General features: G+C 43.2%; 2 protein-coding genes across 18 annotated transcripts in view; both read right to left on the bottom strand.

Moving 5' to 3' along the window:
* The window catches only part of GOLGA1 (golgin A1), a 65,846-nt gene extending 57,633 nt beyond the window's left edge, over positions 1-8,213 (bottom strand). The window contains exons 1-3 of one of the 6 annotated variants that reach the window (XM_062207568.1): positions 8,125-8,213; positions 7,348-7,399; positions 6,197-6,421 (exon numbers count right to left, since the gene is read on the bottom strand). In XM_062207568.1, coding sequence (XP_062063552.1) covers positions 6,197-6,331 — 135 coding nt within the window. In that variant the 5' untranslated portion in view covers positions 6,332-6,421; positions 7,348-7,399; positions 8,125-8,213. Of the gene's footprint in view, positions 1-6,196; positions 6,422-7,121; positions 7,323-7,347; positions 7,998-8,058; positions 8,083-8,124 lie in introns of those variants that run through there. The other 5 variants (XM_062207569.1, XM_062207571.1, XM_062207573.1 and 2 more) reach the window with 5 other exon arrangements.
* A 2,625-nt stretch (positions 8,214-10,838) lies between these two features.
* Positions 10,839-24,798, bottom strand: part of SCAI (suppressor of cancer cell invasion) — a 171,847-nt gene continuing 157,887 nt past the window's right edge. For all 12 annotated transcript variants that reach the window (XM_062207554.1, XM_062207556.1, XM_062207565.1 and 9 more), the window contains one exon: positions 10,839-17,976. In XM_062207554.1, coding sequence (XP_062063538.1) covers positions 17,841-17,976 — 136 coding nt within the window. In that variant the 3' untranslated portion in view covers positions 10,839-17,840. The remainder of the gene's footprint in view (positions 17,977-24,798) is intronic.

Here is a 24,798-nt window from a genome sequence, read left to right as displayed (position 1 = left end):
TCCACTCTGCCTGCCAAAAAAAAAAAAAAAAAGGAGCCACAAGCTCTAAAAAATAAATAAATAAATAAATAAACAATTATTATGGTTGGCGAGATACCCTAGCTCTCAGCCAAGGACTAGGAATAGCGATGAAACAGTCTCTGAGGCCTAAATAAGCAGCAGCAGCAACTACTGATGAAACGCTAAGAGCCAGACACAGTGCAGAAGAGAATTATCATCACAGGGCTAAGACTGCTCGCAGGTTTGGCTGTTGGCTGCCATCTGGGAAAGTAGATTTTGGAAGGATTCTCACCATTCCTGATATGAATGTGTGGCTGTGCCTAAACAGCAAAACTGTGATTCATGCTGAATACCTGCTTTCCTTCTGGAGTCTATACTTTTGATAGATTTTAGAGCTGCTGTTAACATGACCAGCATCCAGTGAAAACCCTGGACACTAAGTCTCCAATGAGCTTTATGTTGCCTAATGATAGACAACGTTTTACAAGCACGGTTACTAGTCACTGCTGAGGGACTCAGGAGTGCCTGATGTAATCCCACCGGGAGAAGACTCTTGGATGCCTGGGTCTGCTTTACTCCAAGCTTTGCCCATGAGCTTCTCCTTTTGGCTGACTATACTTTTCTTCCTTTCATTGTAATGAATGGTATCACTGACTAAAACCTTGAGTTCTCCCAGTGAAAAACGGAACCTGGCGTGACCCTGGGGATCCCTGGCACACACACTATCATGAAGATAGCCAGAGTTCTGTTTCTAACTTTACAGATGTGGAAACTAAGGCATAGAGAAGTGAAGGAACTAGGGCTAGCACTGTGGCACAGTGGTACAAGCTGCTGCCTGCAATGCCAGCATTCCCATACCTGGTGCACTGGTTCGAGTCCCAATTGCTCCACTTCCAATCCAAAGTCCTGCTGCCACACCTGGAAAAGCACTAAAAATGGCACAAGTACTTGGGTCCCTGCCACCCAGATGAAGTTCCAGGCTCCTGGGTTTGCTCCTGGGTTTTGAGGTTTATTTTATTTATTTGAAAGGCAGAGAGTCACAGAGAAAGAGGGAAAGAGAACTTGATTTTCTATCTGCTGGTTACACTCTATTACTTTTCCTAAGGCTCCTGGTTAGTGAGAGAGACAAACAAGTAATACTGCAGTCTAATTGGTGCTATTACAGAGGTGAGCCAGAGACAAGGCCCCAGCCTCAGTCTAGAGGGGTAAGGGGTAAGGGACTGTGAGAGGGGCACTCTGGATTAACGGGCTGCCTGTAAGTCACATTTGAGCTGAGTCTTGAAGGATGCATAAGAGTTGATCAGAAGGAATGCAGGAATGAGAGAGAAAGACACTTCTCAGAGAGGAACAGTATATGCAAACATTTTCAGACACTAATGAATGTGGTCCTCCAGGAAGTACAATAAAGTCAATCCGCTGTAGCACAGGGCAGAAAAGTGGAGTGAGATGAGGCTGGGGTTGTGGCCTGTGACAACATCCTGACAGCTCACTATTGCACTGTAACAATGAGTTTTCATTTTATCCCAAAGATGATGGGGAAGCCACTGAAGGCAAGCACTGGGGAGATAAGAACAAATCTACCTTTTTTTTTTTTTTTTTTTTTTTTACAGGCAGAATGGACAGAGAGAGAGAGAGACAGAGAGAAAGGTCTTCCAGCCCCAATGGCTGGAGCGCTGCGGCCGGCACACCACGCTGATCCGAAGCCAGGAGCCAGGTGCTTCTCCTGGTCTCCCATGGGGTGCAGGGCCCAAGCACTTCGGCCATCCTCCACTGCACTCCCGGGCCATAGCAGAGAGCTGGACAGGAAGAGGGGCAACCGGGACAGAATCTGGCACCCTGACCGGGACTAGAACCTGGTGTGCCGGTGCCGCAGGTGGAGGATTAGTCTATTGAGCCGCGGCACCGGCCAAACAAATCTACTTTTAAAAGATCACTTTGGGGCCAGTGCCGTGGCTTAACAGGCTAATCCTCTGCCTTGTGGCACTGGCACACCGGGTTCTAGCCCTGGTCGGGGCGCCGGATTCTATCCCAGTTGCCCCTCTTCCAGGCCAGCTCTCTGCTATGGCCCAGGAAGGCAGTGGAGGATGGCCCAAGTCCTTGGGCCCTGCACCCGCATGGGAGACCAGGAGAAGCACCTGGCTCCTGGCTTTGGATCAGCAAGATGCGCTGGCCGCAGCGGCCATTGGAGGGTGAACCAACGGCAAAAAGGAAGATCTTTCTCTCTGTCTCTCTCTCTCTCTCACTATGCACTCTGCCTATCCAAAAAAAAAAAAAAAAAATCACTTTGGTGGCTAGTGCTGTGGTGCAGCGGGTTAACACCCTGGCCTGACGCACTGGCATCCCATATGGGTGCCGGTTCTAGTCCCAGCTGCTCTTCTTCCCATCCAGCTCTCTGCTGTGGCCTGGGAGAGCAGAAGACGGTCCAAGTCCTTGGGTCCCTGCACCCACGTGGGAGACCCGGAAGAAGCTCCTGGCTCCTGGCTTCGGATCGGCGCAGTTCCGGGCATTGCGGCCAGTTTGGGAGTGAACCATCGGAAGGAAGACCTCTCTCTCTCTCTGCCTCACTTCTCTGTGTAACTCTCTGACTTACGAATAAATAAAATCTTTTTTAAAAAATCACTTTGGAGAGTTATCGGAGGCAGGGAGCCCAGATAAGTTGCTATGTTTGTCCAAGAAAGAAAAACAGCCTGAAATAAAATGGAAGTACTAGTAAATGTAAACGTACCAGTAGAGTGGAGTGGAGAGGCAAGTTTAAGAGACCCCGGGAAACGGAAGCCAAAACACTTGCTGACTGACTGGACACCAGCAAGTAAAAGGAGAGGAAGAATCTAAAATGCAACCGAGATTCCTAGCCGGTGCCGTGGAGGATGAAGACACACATCTGGAGTTGGAGTTCAGAATCTGCGGAGCCATAAGGAAGGCATCTATTTGTGTAAAGTATGCAGCTGGATGTAAGTTCTAGACATAGGGAGCATACACATTTAGTTCAAAGAGACCACCCCAGAAGCCTCAGAGCAAAGTACTTCCTGAAATCAGGTCAATCCCTAGATCTGGAATACATTCTAGATGAGTTGCGTCATTTAGCATGTCAACAGGAAGACGAAGTAGGCTCCCTGCCACAGCACTAACACTGTATCCTGCAGCCTGGGGAACAAAGGTGCACATACAGTATCTGTTAACCGGGGAGCCAATGATAATTTAGATCTGGTAATCCTTATTGCTCCGCTCCAATTAACCTAACAGCTTTTGCCACGTAATCTGACCCGGGATTCAGATACTACAAGAAAGGAGGAAGACAACTTATCGGGTCATGGAAACCACTCAAATGTCTATCACTGGGAGAAGACAGAGATCAACTGTGTTCACTTCAAATGCTGAAATCTTATACTGCAGTAAAAATAAATGAATTACAGCTTCACATGATACAGATACATTCTGGAAACATGTTGAGTTAAAAAAAAAAAGTCCAAGAAGATTACGGTAAGATACACCTTTTTATAAAATTCAAAAGCAGTACTAAAAAAACACATTTAAGGCCGGCGCCGTGGCTTAACAGGCTAATCCTCCGCCTTGCGGCGCTGGCACACTGGGTTCTAGTCCCGGTGGGGGCACCGGATTCTATCCCGGTTGCCCCTCTTCCAGGCCAGCTCTCTCCTATGGCCCGGGAAGACAGTGGGGGATGGCCCAAGTGCTTGGGCCCTGCACCCGCATGGGAGACCAGGAGAAGCACCTGGCTCCTGCCTTTGGATCAGCACGATGCACCGGCTGCAGCGGTCATTAAAGGGTGAACCAACAGCAAAAGGAAGACCTTTCTCTCTCTCTCTCTCACTATCCACTCTGCCTGTCAAAAAAACAAAAAAACCCACATTTATGAGGTAAACTTCAAAGCTTACCTCGTAAATAAACTATAAAGATGCAATATTAAGGTTCCAATAATGTTTACTGTAAATAATAAATAGCCATTTATGAGGAACTTCAAAAAGTTAATGGAAAGAAGCTAAGCTAACTTTATTGCAAAAAGTTTTGAAACCCATGCATGTTTTTTCATAACACATGTTTTCCATAAACTTTCTGAATGATAAATACAAAGTTTAGAACAACAGTTACCTATGGGGTAGATGGGGGAGAAGAAAGGTGGAGGGGTGTGCAGCTTCAACAGTAACAATGTTACTTCTTTGGATGTGTGCTCTGACTTCATATATTCATTACATATATTCTTTTGTGTAAAGAAAGCATTATAAATTACTTTTAAAAAGTCATCTAGGCCGGCGCCACAGCTCACTAGGCTAATCCTCCACCTTGCGGCGCCGGCACACTGGGTTCCAGTCCCGGTCAGGGTGCCAGATTCTGTCCCGGTTGCCCCCCTTCCAGGCCAGCTCTCTGCTGTGGCCTGGGAGTGCAGGGGAGGATGGCCCAAGTGCTTGGGCCCTGCACCCCATGGGAGACCAGAAGAAGCACCTGGCTCCTGGCTTCGGATCAGCGTGGTGCACCAGCCGCAGCTCACCGACCACGGCGGCCATTGGAGGGTGAACCAACGGCAAAGGAAGACCTTTCTCTCTGTCTCTCTCTCACTGTCCACTCTGCCTGTCAAAAAAAAAAAAAAAAAAAAAAAAGTCATCTAATTTGGGGCCGGTGCTGTGGCACAGTGGGTTAATGCCCTGGCCTGAAGTGCCGGCATCCCATATGGGTGCTGGTTCGAGACCCGGCTGCTCCTCTTCCCATCTAGTTGTCTGCTGTGGCCTAGGAAAGCAGTAGAAGATGGCTCAAGTCCGGAAGAAGCTCCTGGCTCCTGGCTTCAGATTGGCCCAGCTCCATTCGTTGCCATCTGGAGAGTGAACCATCGGATGGAAGACCCCTCTCTCTCTTTCTCTGTCTCTGCCTCTCCTCTCTCTGTGTAACTCTGACTTTCGAATAAATAAATAAATCTTTTTTTTTTTTTAAAAAGTCATCTAACTTGAGGACCCTGTTATATGTCAAAGATACATTTGAAATCTTCAATATAACACTTCCCTAATGTAGCAGCAATCTCATTTTCTGAAATCTTACCAAACATAACGATATTTTACAAAGAAGATACTGTAGTCATGGGTGCATGTTCCCATCAATTTTCCCCAAAAAACAGCATGTTCTGACTAACCCATATCACAATCCAGGCTAGTCAGGCAACAATGACATAAAGTGTCTGTGTCTGCAGATAAAACAGGCCCCAACATTTTGACAGATAAATGTAAAGGAAGATACACGAGGTATATAGGTGGAAAAATACTATATAGGCAATGTAGATAATATGGAAAGGAACTCATAAAAGATAAGGAAAAACAATAGAGCATTTTTTTTTCCTTTTCCTTTTTTTTTTTTTTTTTTTGACAGGCAGAGTGGACAGTGAGAGAGAGACAGAGAGAAAGGTCTTCCTTTTGCCGTTGGTTCACCCTCCAATGGCCGCCGCGGTAGGCGCGCTGCAGCCAGCGCACCGCGCTGAACCGATGGCAGGAGCCAGGTGCTTCTCCTGGTCTCCCATGGGGTGCAGGACCCAAGCACTTGGGCCATCCTCCACTGCACTCCCTGGCCACAGCAGAGAGCTGGCCTGGAAGAGGGGCAACTGGGACAGGATCGGTGCCCCAAACGGGACTAGAACCCGGTGTGCCGGCGCCGCAAGGCGGAGGATTAGCCTAGTGAGCCGCGGTGCCGGCCAACAATAGAGCATTTTAACAATAACAACCAAACATTAGCAAAAAGGCATCTCAGAGTAGGAAGAAGATATGCAGGGGTCTTGTGCAACTACAAACTACAAAAGATATGAAATAATCATGCAATTTTAAAGTACGTATAAAAGGGAATCCTGGGGCCGGTGCTGTGGCGCAGCAGGCTAAAGCCGCAGCCTGCAGTGCCGGCATCCCATATGGGCGCTGGTTCGAGTCCTGGCTGCTCCACTTCCAATCCAGCTAGGGCCTGGGAAAGCAGTAGAGGATGGCCCAAGTCCTTGGGCCCCTGTACACGCATGGGAGACCCGGAAGAAGCGCCTGGCTTCGGATCAGCTCAGCTCTGGCCTTTGTGGTCATTTGGGGAGTGAACCAGTGGATGAAAGACCTCCTTCCCTCTCTCTCTCTCTCTCTGGCTCTACCTTGCTCTGTAACTCTTTCAAATAAATAAAATTAGTCTGCACCAATTATTATTAAAAACTAAAGAAGATACTCACAAAGTCATCTCCTGAGTCAGCTCCCATGGAGGCGACCGACTCCTTGCTCACGGACCGTGGAATCCTAGCAGTACCTCCAGGCCTCTGAGCGACAGCACTCTCTTCTGCAATCTTCTTCTTTAGTTTTGCGAACATTTTTGCTGTGTGGCTTCCCTGCACGGAGGGCCAGTTCTTGAATCACTGCAGCAGTCCTTAGGTCAGTTACCAGGGTCCAGACACAGGTGCCTAAAAAGGTTCAGACATCCAAGCTAGTTGCATTCCCACATAAATGTGGGCCAAGGGCTTATGGCAACATAGTATCTATAAATTAGATGAAAGAGATATCTGTAAGATAACACTGGAAAGATTCCATGCCCGAGTTGCTGCCTTAAGCTTTAGGTTTCAAAATGAAGTTTCATAACTTACACGTGAAGGTAACAGAACATAATCACTAAACCTTTAAAAGGCACTGGCTGCTTTCTATATGCACACACAGATGAGGAAATCCAGCCTCCAGGTGAAGTAACCTATCAAAGACTGTGGCTAAGCAGCAGGGCTGGGATCTGAGCACCGAACTCTGACTCACAGGCCATACTTTTGTTCTTTTTAATTAGACCATAGTGGCTATGGCATATGACACATTTAGTAAAAGTCCCAGGTCAAACATTAACATCATATAAGCATGTCTGAACGCTTTTGAATCCTTCCTGTAATAATAAGCTTAAGCTTAACTAGTGTTTTTGTTTTTTTTTGTTTGTTTTTTTTAAGGTGAAGGCAGAATACATATGTAACTCAGTGAGAGGAAAAGATGTAACATTTTATGTTCCCTATGGTCTGCAGAAAGCTCATCACTTAAAAAAAAAAAAAAAAAGCAAGCCAGAAAATTCTAATACAATCATTCTTAAACTGTTCCTGGAAATGTGTGGTTTGAGTCTGAAAAAATTACCTCACATCACAATTTTTCTTCTCAGTGTTTCACATGATATCCAAACACCTTTTCCTTCCAACGCGGTCTGCAGCACGACTGTTCTGGGTCCAGCCTGAACTTTCCACGTTCTGTGGACGCTGTTCAAGCTCTGCTCTAAGACCTACAAATGGCTCCTCCCCACTTCGGATCCTCTGTTAAACCCCTACAACTCATCGGAAGCTTTCCCTGCGACGTCCTTACTCACCCGGGTTAACAGGGCCGGCAGGTCAAAGCATTCTGCTCTCACGAAGACAAAGCTGAAACACGTTGGGTATCTTTCAAGTACAAAGCCAGACTCTTGGGGGGGAGGTGGTGGGAGTCGGGGAGGGAAAACCTGTCACTGCCCGACTCTCGGCGGGCCACCCTCGCTCGCGCTGGTCTCCTGCGATCTGTAATCTCCCTAAGAGCTTGAGGCACAAAGAAGGGGGTCGCTCAACGCAGTCAGTGTCTACATTCACTTCGAGGCAGCCCTGAGCAAAACTGCAAAGCGAGTTCCGGTTTGCCGGAGCCGGCTTATTTCCCAGCTGATTCTGGCCCTCACACACTGTTTACCTGGCCAGACCCGGGGCTGTCTGGTCACGGACGCCTAAGACAGCCGCTGAGAGGACGGACGGCAAAGTTAGGTTTAAAAAAAAAAAAGAAGATGCTGACGCCCAGGATGGCGGGCAGTGCGGAGCCCACTCCCTCAGCCTCCCGCCGGCCCCGCCAGGACAAGCAACCGCCGTCTCTCTCATCTGGAAGCAGGGACACTGAGGCCCACGAGGAGGAGGGACGTGGCCAGGGTCGCGCAGGGAGGACTCTCGGGACCCAGGCCGGGGCAGCCCGCCTCCGCCCCCGTCCTCGCCCTCCCAGTCCCCAGGTACCGCCCCCCGCCTTGGGTGTCGGGCAACCCCGTCCGGGGCGCCTGGGCACAGACCGAGGACACCGCGAGGATGGGGGCGGGCGGGGGCGGCTCCCAGCCCCGGAGCTTCGGGTCGCGCACCTGCCGCTCTGTGGGCACCCGGCAGAGCACCGCCTCCGGGGCCTCTCGCGGGCGCCGGCCAGCGTCACCAGCCCCCACCGCCAGCCGCGGAGCCGGAGCGGCGACCCGGAACCGCACGTCCCCCGGCGCGCCGGAAGTGGCTGCGCGCAGGGCAGGGCCGCCACGCGCATGCGCCCGCGTGCGCTCCGCGGCGAGCGCGCGAGCTCCGGGCGGCGGTTGGGCCGGAACGGCTGGCGGGCGCGGGTGCCGGTCCTGGCGCTCCCTCATGCGGACTCGCCACGTCAGCGGCCGGCCGGCCCCGTGGTTGACACGTGCGTCGCCGAGGCCTTTCACCTGTCTTCACGAAAGGGGTTGGTGTAGTCGAGGAAGTGGGAGGAGCCTCGTGGCAAAGGGAAGACCCGCTGTGTGCCGCGCAGGATGGAAACCCCGGGCCGTGGCCGCCTGGCTGGTCACTGTGGTCCGCGTGGCTGCCTGGCCACTGCGTGGGTGATCCCGGGAAGCCTGGGGCTCCAGAAACGAGTTCTGGGATCTTGGCGTTGTGAGTGGCGCTTCAACTTTCGTTGTCTGTGCCTTAACTGCAGGTGCTACCTTGTCCTTCGCAACCCAGCACACACGCAAACGGCACCTGGGAGAAGTTTCCAGAACTCTGCCCGTGTTCTGAAAGCACTCGGATCTGGTTGGCGTTGGAAAAACCGGCTGTATTAATCTCAGTATCCACCACTAATGGGCCGCCTCCTAAACGTGAGAAGTCTAAAGGGTGCAAGTGCCTTGTGCGTGGCCACAGTGCCCATCAGTATCCTAGGTCAGGTCTCCAGTCCTGCCCCAGCCCCACCGCCAGCCAGTGCACCTGATTCTTCCAGTCTGACCACCAGGAGAAGGGCGGGGGGGGGGGGGGGGGGGATGAAGCCCAGGGCTCAAAAGAAATGTACCAGCGAGCGTAAGAAGCATCGAATCTGCAAACCCCAAACGGTTGGAAGCATCTGGGGAGCAGCTGAAGGAGGCAAACCCTAACAGCTCACCACTTAAACCGTCAACAGTTCTGAAGTACCAAAAAGTTTAAGCAAATAATGTTTATTTTTATATTGATGATACACTTAATATATATGTGGATCAAGATACAAAATTCATTTACAAGAGTTCACACCTGATGTATGCAGTCACATTCCTAGAGAACATGTATCAATGCAAAAATTGCTTTAATATACTGACAACAAAAATCAAATACTCTGTAATCTTATTATTCATAAACATCAAAACAATAGTGTTTTAACTTTCCATCCGCTAGTATTTTAGTGCCTTAAGGTGGTGGGCACCATGTAACAGAAGAAAATACTAGAAAGCCTACTGAATCCGCTCTGCAGAATCACAGTGTTTACTCAGTGAAGTAGTGAAAGGCTTGCTATCTTATGACAAATCACGTATCATACAAGAGTCAAGTGTGATGAGCTCAAGAAAATAAAATCTCGCGAGAACTTTTCAATTTCTAAAACCTATGAAGTATTAACCGTAACAGACAATGCAGAAAAAGGCTGCTGGAAAGGAACAAAACAAAACAATCCTTATTTAAGAGAATGTATGGCTTAAGCAATTTAGAAACAACAGACAAGAACGTTTACAATACCACAAATGTTCAAGGCAATTGATACTGACAGTATGACTTTCCCCCTTTAGTCACTGGTAGTAAATGACGCCTTCAGAATTTATTCTGGTAACATAAAAAAATCCAAACGGTTTGCTGTCTTAAGGAGAGCTGAGCTAATGAATTTGGTTCTAAAATTATCACCCACAATATCCACATTTCCATACAAATGAACAACAAAGACTAGGTCTCAAGGATTACACTGATTTGTGAACATCTAGATAGGCAACCAAATAGCTTCGTTATTTGCATGACAGGTTAGCAGCACTTGGATAAGAAGTGTTACATGAACAGTATTGTGCTTCAACCTCTGGAGGAGCGCTAATGGAACTCTAATCCCTATAGTGCTAACGATTCTATAACATTTCAGTTACAGACAAGCACAACTGTTTTAAAAAGCATTTCACACCACTGGAAAATCAAGTAATTAGGTCCTTCAAATAGAGTGTTTGCTGTGGTTTAAACAAGTGCATTTCTGCCTGATACTCATATGTAGATAATAGCTTCAAAATTGTAGACAGTTTTCAGGGGAAAAAGATCAAACATAACTCCTATTTGATTAACTTAACCTTCAGTGATAGTTTGAGTAATATGAATGATACTCAACTTTATGAGGGGAAAAAATGCATGGCCTGAGGTGACGAACAACCTTTACAGCAAAGTAAAAAGTGGTTTATAACTGCTTCATCTGATTCCATGACTAATATAACCCCTATTTTATACTGGTGCTATGCAATGAAGAGACTATTTGTAAAAATTTCTTCACTTGTAAAATCTACTATGAATATGTTAGGACATTGTATCTGCCTTCTCTATTATCTAACACCTTTCTATCTCAACTGGAAGAACCCTGGAAAATATCAGACTCTGATAGTTGAACAGCAAGGTTTATTAAAAACAAAAAACAGTTGGATTAACTAGCCATAAGATCTATGTGGCAGAAAGTGTTTCCAGGTGACTCTTGAAAAGCCACAAGAGTCAAGTTGTAAGTTTACATTTAGAAGGTGATTTTAATGACGACAGTATTAAAACCACCAAAAATTTCAGGAAATAGTAATAAAAATTCTTATTGTTCCACAGCACTTTAAGCCTTTTTTTCCTGCAGATTTTCAATATATCACACTACATACTTTTAATTTAGAAAAAAATTAGTAGCATACAAAGGAGGGTGGGAATAAAATTTTGAAAAAAAAAATGATAGTTATTTTCTCTAGGGTTTGGAAGTACTTTGGGATTATATATCATTCCATATTTTAAAATGGCTAGTCATACTGATTTGAAATTTGAGAAAACTTATGATTTGAATTTTAATGTTTATAAATATCAATGTTCATTCATGGAGAGGTGGACATTCATAATAAAAGCTTCAAAATATACTGTGATAAAGCATCAAAATTTAAATATGGTTCACTGCAGACCTACAAGAAGGCTAGCCATAATTCCTTACCTCACGCAGAGTGATACAAACTTGGTCTATTAACTGTCATTCTGTAAGCCAATGAGAAAAGTAAAAATCTGAAATTATTTATCAGTAAATAATATTATAGCTAAAAAGATGATTGTCTTAGGATATAGACGGTGTATCTACCAATACAGGAAGAATACTCCCAATATATAGTGTGTTCTATGATCAAATTCAGGGTTAATAAGTAAGTGAATCTGTGGTATATAATACACTGTACTTCAAACTATTTAAAAACTCTGAATCTACTGTTCAAATATTGTTAAAAATCACCATGCTTAGAGCAGTCTGATAACTAAAAATTTAAAAACCACAAAAGAAATTAACAAAGATATTATAAATTAAGAAATGGTGCTTCCATCAGTGATAAAGTAACAATGTTATGTAAAAATGGAATTCTTCTCAAAAGTCTGTATTACACCAAACTAGTAAGTGAAAAGTACCAATTTTAGATTAAGAAAACATTTTGTATTTACAAGATCCCAAAGAAAATATTTCTATGGCACCAACAAAGTATACTTAACACATTTATCTTTACCTAATTAAGCGCATTTTCCCCTACATCGTCCTGGCACCTTTACTGTCAACAGATGATTGACGGCTTTCACACATCAGTTATGTGTCCTTAAATACAAGGCATGCTTACGTAAGTCTTTGTGGTTAAAAACTGGAAACTGGAAGAGAGTGGAACATTGTGAAACTCTAGTTTGAGGAAGATCATCTGCTTTTACCATTTTTAATGTAAGTGGTCGCAGTATCTCAGAGGTACCACACGAACAGAGTATCAGTGTGGGAGAATGGGGGGAAGGGGGGAAGGTCTGGTTTTCTAAGTAATTCGTTTCTTACTCAGCTGCAGTTACTGACTTCCCACAGTTAGAATCAGAGGCTGTATTCACAATAGTCTTTTGGCATTTTTTTTTTTCATTGCTGATGTTTTCAAATTAGTGCCCACACTGAGCGTGAGTCAATTCCCTGAATTTTAAGTAGCCTCGTATCTGTTCTCTCCCATTGAAAAAAAAAAAAAAAAAGTTATAAAACAACAGAGTATCAGACCCTATGGACATTTTCACTGACTTCTCAGAATTAACACATTACTAAAGTTTAATATTTACTCAAGAAAAAGGCTATAATTTTAAATTTAATACCATAATTGAACTGCCAATAATAGACTAAGAAGAGGCAAATTTTGGGGTGGTTAAAACCAACTCCTAAACTAATTTCCCTCTGTAGGATAATTTTTAAATGTTGAATCAAGTAGACTTAGTTTTCTGAAGAACAGGGTAAAAAGTTGCTTTGCAAGTTGCATTTTGTCATGAAAAAATAACTTTAATTTCTCCAGTGAGTGTTTAATATGCACCCGAATACATCTCTTAGCACTCACTTTACGCAAACATGTCAGTTGAAGACAGGAGTAAATGAACACTGATACTCTGCAGTATTCCATAGATTCACAGGTTGGCACTGCACATATCCTCCCCAAACCTATCATCCTTGGTAGACATCTGAAGGCCTGGATTTTGATAGCATACCATACTCCTAATATTGAGAACTCTATGTGTGAATTTATCATAAAATGGTAGAACACAAGTGGTCTCACAGAGACAGAGCAAAACAACTGGAGGCATCTGTTCACCAGGAGCACGTCAGATGAGCATGCTCATCCGGGGCATGCCGTTCCAGTAAGAAAAGTCTGTAGCTGGAAATGCCGACAGGACTACGTCACAGCTGCTGCAGACACACGGATCAACAACGTCCCGCTCCTCGCTGAACCCCACCCCGCGGAGGACCAGCCTTCCCTTAGCTCATGCCCCTTTCACTGCCTCACAGAGACACGTACACAACGAGGCACAGTGATAAAAAAAAAAAAAAGTTCCAAAATTAAAGTTCAGTATCAGGTATTGAAATGATAACTAGGAATATATTTTGCCCCCTTAAAGGACAATTTCCTATTTTAAATGTGAGTCAAGTGATTTTTCCCACAGTCCCTTGATTAAGTAACAATATAATTTCCCATTCAGTAACAGTACTCAAATGTGGGTCAAGAAAATAAAGACCTAACACACCTAAAGAACCTGCTGGTGTCTCAGTTTCACATACTTAGGCATTTCATGTTTATATCATGAATTTATCATCAGTTTAAATTTGCAGAAGGGTTTAAAGCTAAGAATGTCCAGCTTTCTGTTAAGATCTTCATATCCTAATTTCAACTCCAAATTAGCCCATTTATCCCAACACAAGCCCCTCAAAATAGAAGCTTGCGAATGAGATACAACCACAACCTAATTACAGCAGCATGAACAATGCCACTAGGATGTCCTCACAGAACTTAAATAAATTCAGCCCACAATGGGTATGGGTATATAATATACACATACTGCATCATTGCATCCCAAGATATTTACAAATATGTACACATATACAAAAAGTATACACATAGATTGCATTTAGCATCACAAAAATATACACATGCCATTGCAAATAAAACAAGAATTTCAAATAAATAAACTCAATAGGAGTCCTCAATGTCAATACGCTTTGTACTCTCGAAACACACAAGAACCAGAACAACCAAAATATCACTAAGAAGCTCAAAGCATTCATATCCTATCTGCATCACATCTCTCAGAGGGTGGGGAGGTGGTTCTGAATCATTGGTAGTGGCCAGGTTTGCATACCTTGGCACCTTACTGCACTTACGGTCAAGAATGTTCTGGATATCAGGCTGATTAAAACTCTCTGTGGATAACTAAGCATGAGACTTTTCAACTGGGTCCAAACTGCTTTTTTACAAAGTTACTGAATCACAGGTCAGAGATTAAACTTGAAGAATGCTAGAGAAACTCCAAAACTGATCTATAAATAGGATTTGTCACTTTTCCTTTTGTCTCAACTAAATTCCGTACAATTACCATCTATTCTGCTTCTGTTATCTCGAAACACTTCAATTTGGTAAAAACATAAAGGGTACGATAAATTCTGTGCTTTGAGAAGTTTTGAGAGCACCACTTTCTAGAAGGAAAACACGTATACACACTCAAAGACAAAAGTAACTGGATTTTTTATAATTTAAAACCTTCAAGGCCTGAGTGGCAACCCAAACCAAACCACAGCTTTTTATGCCAACTTATAAATCTCTAGTTCCTTCTCGTTTGTTGCAGGGAGCAAGCTGTCTGAGCTACTTGCAGACTGGACTGCGATGAGATTTGAGTTTTAGATCTACCTCTATCAGAGTAACAGTGACATTTTGGATTGTGTTTCTCCTCAGTAAACAGGAAGGACAGTCACTTCACTGACTTCAGAAATGCAAAGATAAAGAAGAATTACATTGTGCTTCCTTTTCTTCTGTACATAACTGACTTCTTGGAAGTGCATGTATTCTATATTCTTAAGGGAAACCAGAGACAAGATCAGAATCTCCAGGCAGAGCTTGAGCAATCTGAAAACAAAGCAGCACTCTTTCCCATTGCTTTGCTCTGTTCTTAGTTCCGATACTTAAATTTTTGTGAATTATAAAATTAAACAGGGCTTAAAATTTTTATATATATATACAGGAGAGGCGTATGCCCTTAAAACAACAAATTCTTTGCCATTGTCATGTTGAGCCCATTGGATGACTGTCTATTTACATTTCTTCCTTGATTAATATAAAACCTTAAAATGTAGAAGCTGGATAAAGGATACTACAAGGGGTCATTAAACTCTATGTATGTTTAAAACCTTCATGATCAAAGTAAAGGAAAAAAGAAAGACAAGACAAAGGAACACAAAGTGTGCAGATGTGCAGTTCCACCGAGGCTGATCGGGATCACTCTTTTAAAGAGTTGTTCTCTAAAAAACAAAAGAGACCCCTTAGCATGCTCCAAATGTCTTCTGTCCTACTAACCATCTTCTAACACAGACTTGTCCAAAAGGGAATCTGGAGTAAAGTGGTTGCTCAATATACATTTGAAGGCATTAGCAAAGCAATAGTTTATAATTTTCTAGGGCTGGCGCCGTGGCTCACTGGGCTAATCCTCCGCCTGCGGCACCAACACACCGGGTTCTAGTCCCGGTAGGGGTGCCGGATTCTGTCCCTGTTGCTCCTCTTCCAGTCCAGCTCTCTACTGTGGCTCAGCAGTGGAGTGGAGGATGGCCCAAGTGCTTGGGCCCTGCACCCGCATGGGAGACCAGGAGAAGCACCTGGCTCCTGGCTTTGGATCAACGCGGTGCGCCAGCTGCAGCGCGCTGGCTGCAGCGGCCATTGGCGGGTGAACCAACGGAAAAGGAAGACCTTTCTCTCTCTGTCTCTCTCTACTGTCCACTCTGCCTGTCAAAAAAAAAAAAAAAAAAAAAAAAAAGGAATTTTCTAGCACAGTTTTCCTCTCTTTGAGGATTCAAGATTTCAAGATCACTTCAGTCTACTTCAGATGTTTTTAACTGTCAGTAAGAAATCACATTTACATAAACTGAAGAGCAATGTCATAATCCAAATCCTTGTTGGATTTTTAAGATATATGTGTTTCTAATCATAATAAAAGCTCTAGTTTCTCTAGGGAGTCTCCCTCTGAACTAGTTTCTAAAACAGCTAAGGGGGACTCAGATATTTTCTTGAACAAAATCTAGGTAAATATGACCTAGAAATGAAAATGGAAATGTTATGTATACCAAAAACAAGGAATCCAGTTTTCCTCACTGCAGAAGTGAGGATTTCAGTATTTTTGGAACCAAGAGTTCAAATTGTAGAATTACTGAGTTGGAGAGGACCCTGGACCAACCCTTCATTCACAGCTGGGAGTGCTGAAGAGAAATGAAGAACTGTGACCAGACACCATGCTATGACAAGGAAAGCTGGAATCCAACACATAGCTCCCAGTCCTCAGACGAGTGTTCCTTATGCTTAGCAGGTGGGAATAAAGACCAGGACAATAAATACTGTGGTAAACATCAGAGAACAGGACTATATATGTTGGCTTAACTAGCATAGAACCTCAGGGAACTTCAAACAGAGGTCAGAAAACTCATGATAGTATATCACTAGCGTCCAGTAAGCACTGTCACAAAGGGAGAGCTACAGGCGTTATTATGGTACTGAAAAAAGGAAAGCAATCTATCTGAAAAGGAAAACCCACCAGCAATGGAAACCTCTTTCCAGGGTAACCCTGCTCAAGCTTTCTGAAACACTGTTTGAAAGAACCAACAAAAATATTTTTTAAAAAGGAAATATAACACGTCAAAGACCCCAAATCCAAGAACAATTTTCTCAAGGCCTCAATGGAAAAACCAGCAAAATGGAGCAGGTATGGGAATAACTTAGACTCAAATTATCCTCCATGCCAGAAGTAAAACCCAGTTAAAGATAGTACAGGAACATTTCCCTAGGGACATAGGAAGGAGGTACCAAAAGCAATCACCTCATTGCACCTGGGACTGCCAGAGGTAGAATATGAGCCTAGGCAGAAATTAGGTAGGAAGGCCTTTTGAAACATAGAATTCCCAATTTGAATGCTGTGCAATCAAAATAGGGAAGAATCCCGAAATGTCATAGCTGTTGTCTGTGAAATTATGAAGGGGATGACAGGGAAGAAAAATGCAAAAATCTTTATATATTTTTTAAATTAAAAAAGGGCATGAATATGAAATTCTAAATACATGGAGTTTGAACAAATCCTATTTCCAAATTGTCAATGCAAAATCAAGTTACAGTTTAGGGTCACACACAGCTACCCCCACTAAAGTTTGTACCTGACTGTGAAGTCTCGTACATTTGAATTAGGCAAAAACAATTAGAAACTGTATTGTTTGCCACGGGCATCAATGCAGTTTTAAACCTGATCTCATAAACTCAGAGTTTAAAGTGGAGACACTGTATTAGGCAACCAACAACCTGATGTTTTGACTGAAATATTTAAAAGTTGGTGTTTTTTCCATTTCCAGCAAAGACTACAAAGAAAATAAAATATGCAAAGTTCATGATAACACAGTGCTCACATGTTCCAAGTAATATTTGTCATCTCAGGTCTCCAATTCAAGATTTAGTTTTCAGATGCAAATCAATCCTATACAGTTTCTGAAAATTTGACAGTGTTTAAAGGAATTAAATAATTTGAAGAACTGTCTTGATTATGCTTTGAGAATCACACATTTTTCTACCTACTAACTTGGAATGAAAAGAAAACCCATGGAAGGACTCTGTTCTTGATTTTCGGTAGTCCGTGCTGGCTAGTTTCATCGCTACGAACAATTTCGTATTTTCCAAAATCAGACATTTAAGGTCCAAGTGTAAGAGCTGGATTTTCCTCATTATACAAAAATAAATGATTTACTCTTCTCATGATGAGAACAGTGACTACTGGAGTGTAGGGTTAGATGTTGGAGGTAAATACTCATACCTCAAAACTGAAAAATAAAAATTCCAAGATTGACTTTTTTAAAAGATCTGAAAGATTGCATTTTAAAACAGTTACCCTAAAAGTTTGAATATTTTTCTTTTCAGTTTCTTTTTTAAAACGGTGGTCCTAAATTAAAAAATAAAAACTAAGTAACACCACTATGTGTCTGTCATCACATTAGAAAACTGCACCATTTAAAATCTGTGGAAAATGAGAAACTGCTTCAACAAGAGGGTTTAATAGTCCTCTATGGTATTCTCAAAGAACACGTTTCGAACATCCAGGATGGATGCCAATTCCAAAATGTGCTTCTGCAGGTGAGGATTCTCCACTGTTTCGTCTCTTGGCAGCTGTGGATATGATTCGGGATAATTTCGTGTTTCCTGGTAGTGAAAGAAGAAAAAAGTCAAGTTTTAGAGTTAAATGGCAGAAAATTGCACTGATCTAATGTAAGGAGTAAGTTCACCTGCATTGTTTTCCTTCATGTTAGTATGAATCGTATTGCTAATATATTTGTTGAACACATTGAATGGCTCTTAAAATGATCATGTCGCATGATTCAACCTAATACACTCATTTGGTGGGTCATTCCACAGATGTTCACTGAGGCCTGTTGTTGCCTGGGACTGTAATCATAAAGAAACCATATTCATTCCTTCCTGCTGGAGGAGGTCTTTGAATGAATAGACAACGCAGTGGAAAATAGAATGGGGAAAAGACTTGGACTTAGAACAAGAAATTTGAGCTAAATAAACATCTTTTCTTTATAAAGTTAGCTGTCTCAGGTATTTTGTTACAGTACCATAAAGCTGACTATACAGCATTGAAAGGGTCGTCTAATTACAAGAGAAGGAGGCAGTGTTAACAAAGACCGTGAGGGGCTGGCGTTATGGCACAGCAGGCTAAGCCTGCTTGAGGTGCTGGCACGCCATGCCAGAGCCCTGGGTGAGTCCTGGCTGCTGTTCCCAATCCAGCTCCCTGCTAATGTGCCTGGGAAAGCAGTGGGAGATGGCTTAAGTACTTGTGCTTCTGCCACTCACAAACGAGACCTGAATGGACTTCCTGGCTCCTGCGTTTGGTCTAGCCCAGTCCCCACCCCCCACCCCCGCCCCGCTGTAGCCATTTCTGGAATGAATCAATAGATGGAAGATCTATCTCAGTCTCTCTCTGCCTTTGAAATGAATCTTTTAAAAAAATGACTAAGATTTCAGGAACAGATGACTAGAGAATAGAATTGGTTGCTACTGAACGAAAAGAGAAGTAAAGGAGGAGATAGCTTGGGGATAGTATAACCTATTTGCAGTAACAGGCGATACAGAAAGAACCGTCACATAAGCAGAATTAGAAAATTCAGGGCTGTATCTCAGGAAGACAGGTTTCAGCAATAAATGTACAACATGAAAGTGATGAGATTTCTCAGAACATCAGAAAAAAAAAAAGTGGAAAAAAAGTTCAAGAGGTACTAAAAAGTGAATAAAAATCAGAAAAATACAATCAGGGAAAAAAAAGGAATAATAAAAGCCTGACATGGAAGCAAAAGGAGCACTCTTTCGAGAGCCAGGCAATTAACTGTCCCCTGGAAATTATTCATTTGGCAGTTTCTACATATTCCCACATATTGAAAAATATTTGGAGGAATAAATTACTACTGTTCTCAGCACCTTACAGAGTTGAACCCAAAACAGATCTTCAAAATACACAAGAGAAGACCAAACTGAAATGAGAAACCAATTCACAATTATAATGAGAGGTTAAAATACTCCTGGTCTCAGGCATAGAAAAAGCAGACAAATACTGTAAGAATGTAGAAGATATAAATAACATGACTTAAATCAAATTGAAAAAGTTCACATTTTACAGGATTCCATCTAAGAAGATTAGAATACAAAGAATCCTGGGGTCAGTGCTGTGGTGCACCTGGCTAAGCCTCAATCTGCAGAGCGGGAATCCCATATGGGTGCTGGTTCAAGTCCCAACTGCTCCTCTTCCGATCCAGCTCTCTGCTATGGTGTGGGAAAGCAGTTGAGGATGGCTCAAGTGTTTGGGCCTCTGCATCCATGTGGGTGACCCAGAAGAAGCTCCTGGTTCCTGGCTTTGGATCAGCTCAGCTCTGGCCATTGCAGCCATCTGAGGAACGAACCAGCTGATGGAAGACATTCTCTCTGTCTCTTCCCCATCTCTGTAACTCTACCTCTCAAATAAATAAATAAAATCATTAAAATTTTTTAAATAAAATAAAGAAGCAAGGATCTATTCTTTAAAAACATATGAAGAATTATTTTCTTTTCCTTTCTTTCTTTCTTTTTCTTTCTTTTTTTTTTTTCTTTTCTTTTTGACAGGCAGAGTAGACAGTGAGAGAGAGACAGAGAGAAAGGTCTTCCTTTTTGCCGTTGGTTCACCCTCCAATGGCCGCTGCGGCCGGCGCATCGCGCTGATCCGAAGCCAGGAGCCAGGCGCTTCTCCTGGTCTCCCATGCGGGTGCAGGGCCCAAGCACTTGGGCCATCCTCCACTGCCTTCCTGGGCCATAGCAGAGAGCTGGCCTGCAAGAGGGGCAACCGGGATAGAATCCGGCGCCCCGACCGGGACTAGAACCCAGTGTGCCGGCGCCGCAAGGCGGAGGATTAGCCTGTTAAGCCACGGCGCTGGCCTGAAGAATTATTTTCAAGTGCAGAAAGAATATTTACCAAGCTAAATCACATTCTGGGTCATAAGTCTCAATAACCTGAGTCATAAGTCACAAGTTTCAATAACCTTAAAAACAGTAAAATATGACAGCTGAAACAGTGCATGAAAAGTTGAGTGCACCTGTGCTAAGTATTGCACAATCGCTTTCACTGAACTATCAAAGCAACCTCATGAGACAGCTATTGCTGCCACTATTTTACAGATAAGGAAAGTGAGACTAAGTTGCATTAAGGTATCATTCATACAAGTCATTCATACAAGTTATTAATTCAAAGTGTATAATTTGGGGCCAGTGCTACAGTGCCAGTATCCCATATGGGCGCCAGTTCAAGTCCTGCTTTACTTCTGATCCAGCTCCCTGCTAATGTACCTGGGAAAGCAGCAGAGGATGGCCCAGGGGCTTGGACCCATGCACCCACATGGGGGACCCTGAAAGAAGCTCCTAGCTCCTGGCACAGCCATTTGGGGAGTGAAGAGTGGATGGAAGACCTCTCTGTCTCTGTAACTCTTTTGAATAAATAAAATAAATATTGAAAAAAAAATTAAAGTATATACTCCATGGGGCTGGTGCTGTGGCACAGTGGGTAAAGCCACAGCCTACAGTGCCGGCATCCCATATGGGCACCAGTTTGAGTCCTGGCTGCTCCATTTCTGATCCAGCTATCTGCTATTGCCTGGGAAACCAGTAGAAGATGGCCCAAGTCCCTAGACCCCTGCACCCACGTGGGAGAACTGGAGGAAGCTCCTGGCTCCTGGCTTCAGATCAGCGCAGCTCAAGCCATTACAGCCAATTGGGGAGTGAATCAGTGGATGGAAGATCTCCCTCTCTCTCTGCCTCTCCTTCTCTTTCAAATAAATCTTTAAAAAAAATGTATGTACTCGACGGTATTTCATATATTTTCAGGTTTGTGCAACTAGCACCACAATTTTGGAGCATTTTCCTTCTGAATGAAGTCCTGTGAACTTAGGATAACCTTCCCATACTGGTTTCAACACCCCCCTCCCAGCTTGCACAAGCACTAATCTATTTCTACAGATTGGCCAGTGCAAACATTCCATAAAAATAAATCATATAATATGTGGTTGGAACCTTGGTTGTGGTGCAGTGGTTTAAGCTGCCACCCTCAAAGCTGAGGCCAGCATCCCACACTGGTTCCAATCCTGACTGTTCACTTCCTGCGAATGCACCAGAGAAAGCACTGGATGGCGGCCCAAGTACTTGAGCTCCTGCTTCTTATGTTGGAATTCTGGATGGAGTTCCAGGCCCCTGGGTTTGGCCTGGCCCAACCCTGGCCACTGCAGCCTTTTGGGGACTGAACTAGTGGCTGGAAGATCTCTTTCTCTCTTGGTATCTCTCCAGTTCTCTGCAACTCTGCCTTTCGAATAAATAATCTTTTTAAAAAATGGAAAATTGTAAACAATATCAACAAATACCAACAAATTAGGCAAATGCCTTGAAAGACACAAATTATTGCAATTGAGCAAGAAGAAACAGAAAACATGAATACCCCTTTAAAATTGGATTCATAACTTAAAAATTTCCCAAAAGAAAATTACAGGAGTAAGTGGCTTCACAGATGGAATTCTAGCAACCATTCATGTAGAGACGGTAAGAAACTAAACATTCTTTTAAGAAACAGAAGATAATGATATGCATTTCAACACAATAGATGTGGCCAATATCACCCTGATAACAAAATCACATGAAAACATGCCACAAAAAGAAAATTAAATTCCAAAACCACTCATAAAAACAGATGCAAAAATGTATAATGAAATATTAGCCCACTGAACTCAGCAATGTGAAAGAAAGATATGTGAGCACAAAACTGGTTTAACCCAGGCGAGTGAGGCTGATTTAACCTCGGAAGATCAATTAAAATTATTCATCATATTGGAGAGCGGCAAGATGGCGGAATAGGAAGGAAGCACATTGATAGTTCGTCAAGACACACGTTAATATAAGTGGAGATACTGCAGGGTCAAGGAAGAGTAGGGGAAGAAACAGCAGAGGAAACTCTTCCGGAACTAGTGATTCACAGTGGACCTGCGTGGAGAGCGTGGGAGCCCGAGTTCGGGACACCAGCGGCAGACTCAACGCACCAGCGCTGGAACGCGAGGTGAGCCGAACCTCCATAGCCCGAGACACCAGCGGGCAAGCGGAAAGAGGAGGCTAGAGGGAACGAGGCTTGAAACTCCGTGGGGAAAAGTTCACCAGGCTAACTAGAAGAGAGAGAGGAAAAAAAAAAAGTGACCGATACGGACACGAGTCTCTCTCTCTCCGCTCACCTCTCAAAGGCGAGCAAGACAAAGAGCAGGCGCCATTTTGGACAAACGTCATAAGCAGGGCGACCTCAGGTCTGCACCGGCCCTGAGCCTAGCAGAAAAACCTGACTCTGGGGGGAGGGGTGAAATAACTGGAGATTAGCATCTAACTTGGCAACCCAGAGGGAGACTGCAGGAGAATTGGAGCCCACACTGAGGGCAGCAGAGATTCCCTGTGTGGTCCTTGGGAAAGAGCTTCTGATCTCTGGCTCCTGTGGGTATATCATTTGCCTGCTAATTACTACCTCCAATTACGTTCAGCTGTGCGGAATTACTTCCCTTTTGAATCAAAAAAAGAAAGAGAGATTTACCACGCCTAACCTGGGAGTGTCATCTTTGACACACCCTCAGCCCTGAGGAACCAAACACAGCTCTCAGTCCACACTCATCTCAAGCCTCTAAGGCTCCACCGAAAGCAGACAGTCCACTTAATAAGGAGCCATAGTGTAACAAGAAAAAACACCACAGTGAAGAAACCAAATATCTCCAACATGCCAAACAACAAACGCAAAAACCAAGCTAACAAGAACAAGGAAGACACTATGACGCCCCCAAATGAAAAAGACACCCCAATTCAAGATTATGAAGATGATGAGATCGAAGAAATGCAAGAAGCAGATCTCAAAAAATTGCTAAGAACATTAAGAACTTCTCAAAAACAAATTCTTGAACTACAGAAATCCTTCATGGACAAGATAGAAAATCTCTCTCGTGAAAATGAAATATTAAGGAGGAATCAAAATGAAATGAAACAACTAGTGGAACAAGAAACTCTGATAGTGACGAGAAATCATAATGAAATGAAGAATTCAATAGATCAAATGACAAACACATTAGAGAGCCTTAAAAACAGAATGGGCGAAGCAGAAGAGAGAATATCGGACTTAGAAGACAGAGAACAGGAAAGGAAACAGGCAAACCAAAGAAAAGAAGAAGAAATCAGAAATCTAAAAAATATTGTCGGGAATCTACAGGATACTATTAAAAAACCCAACATTCGAGTTCTAGGAGTTCCTGAAGGCATGGAGAGGGAGAAAGGATTAGAAGGCATTTTCAGTGAGATACTAGCAGAAAATTTCCCAGGTTTGGAGAAGGACAGAGGCATCTTAGTACAGGAAGCTTATAGAACCCCTAATAAACATGACCAAAAGAGATCCTCACCACGACATGTTGTAATCAAACTCACCACAGTGAAACACAAAGAAAAGATCCTAAAAGGTGCAAGAGAGAAACGTCAGATTACTCTTAGAGGATCTCCAATTAGACTCACAGCAGACTTCTCATCAGAAACCCTACAAGCTAGAAGGGAATGGCGAGACATAGCCCAGGTACTAAGAGAGAACAACTGCCAGCCCAGAATACTATATCCTGCAAAGCTCTCATTTGTGAATGAAGGTGAAATTAAGACTTTTCATAGCAAACAGAAACTGAAAGAATTTGTTGCCACTCATCCTGCCCTGCAAAAGATGCTTAAAGATGTGTTACACACAGAAACACAGAAACATGGTCACCAATATGAAAGAAGGTAAAGGAAGGAAACCTCACAGCAAAAGATCACAGGAAGCTCAATTTATCTTTGACATAGAATTAAACTCTAATGCTCTGTTAAAGCAATGTGTTAAAGTAATCTATTGTGTTCTCTTGATGTCTGTTAAATTCTAATTGTTCAAAAACAGCTGAATTTTTATTAAGATCTATGGGTTATGTAAATATGTGCTTATTTTCAAAGATTTGAATAATCACCTTGTAACAAGATCAAATTTGGTCTATGAGTTTATAATTTTAAACATGGCGACTTAAAGTCTTTTGTCATCCACAGTTATATATGATTTGCTGCTCATAAAACTAAAGCGTTGTTGGTTCTGTGTGTAGCTGTCCTCCTATGGGTTCCTATGGACTTTTTCCAGCCACTTCCATTGTATTCAGTACTTTGGGATGGCTCTGTAAACAGATGAAGCCAATAATGTATTAACAGTACCAACTGAGAGAAAGTATGGTTAACTGAGGTTACTAAAAAAGCAATTCAAATCAATTGGCAATCTACAAAAAGAGTTAAAGATTTTAAAAGCTATTATTAAAAACGCTATATTGGTCTATTATGCTATGTTAAATGTGTGTACATATTGTATGTCCACATGGGGAAATTTTATTAAGAGTCTTATTTTAAATGGCTTATAGATAAGATTGTCCATAA

Source organism: Lepus europaeus, chromosome 12, assembly GCF_033115175.1.
Source record: "Lepus europaeus isolate LE1 chromosome 12, mLepTim1.pri, whole genome shotgun sequence".
Lineage (NCBI taxonomy): Eukaryota > Metazoa > Chordata > Mammalia > Lagomorpha > Leporidae > Lepus > Lepus europaeus.
Note: the sequence above shows the minus strand (reverse complement) of the source record. Positions and strands in the feature narration are given on the sequence as shown.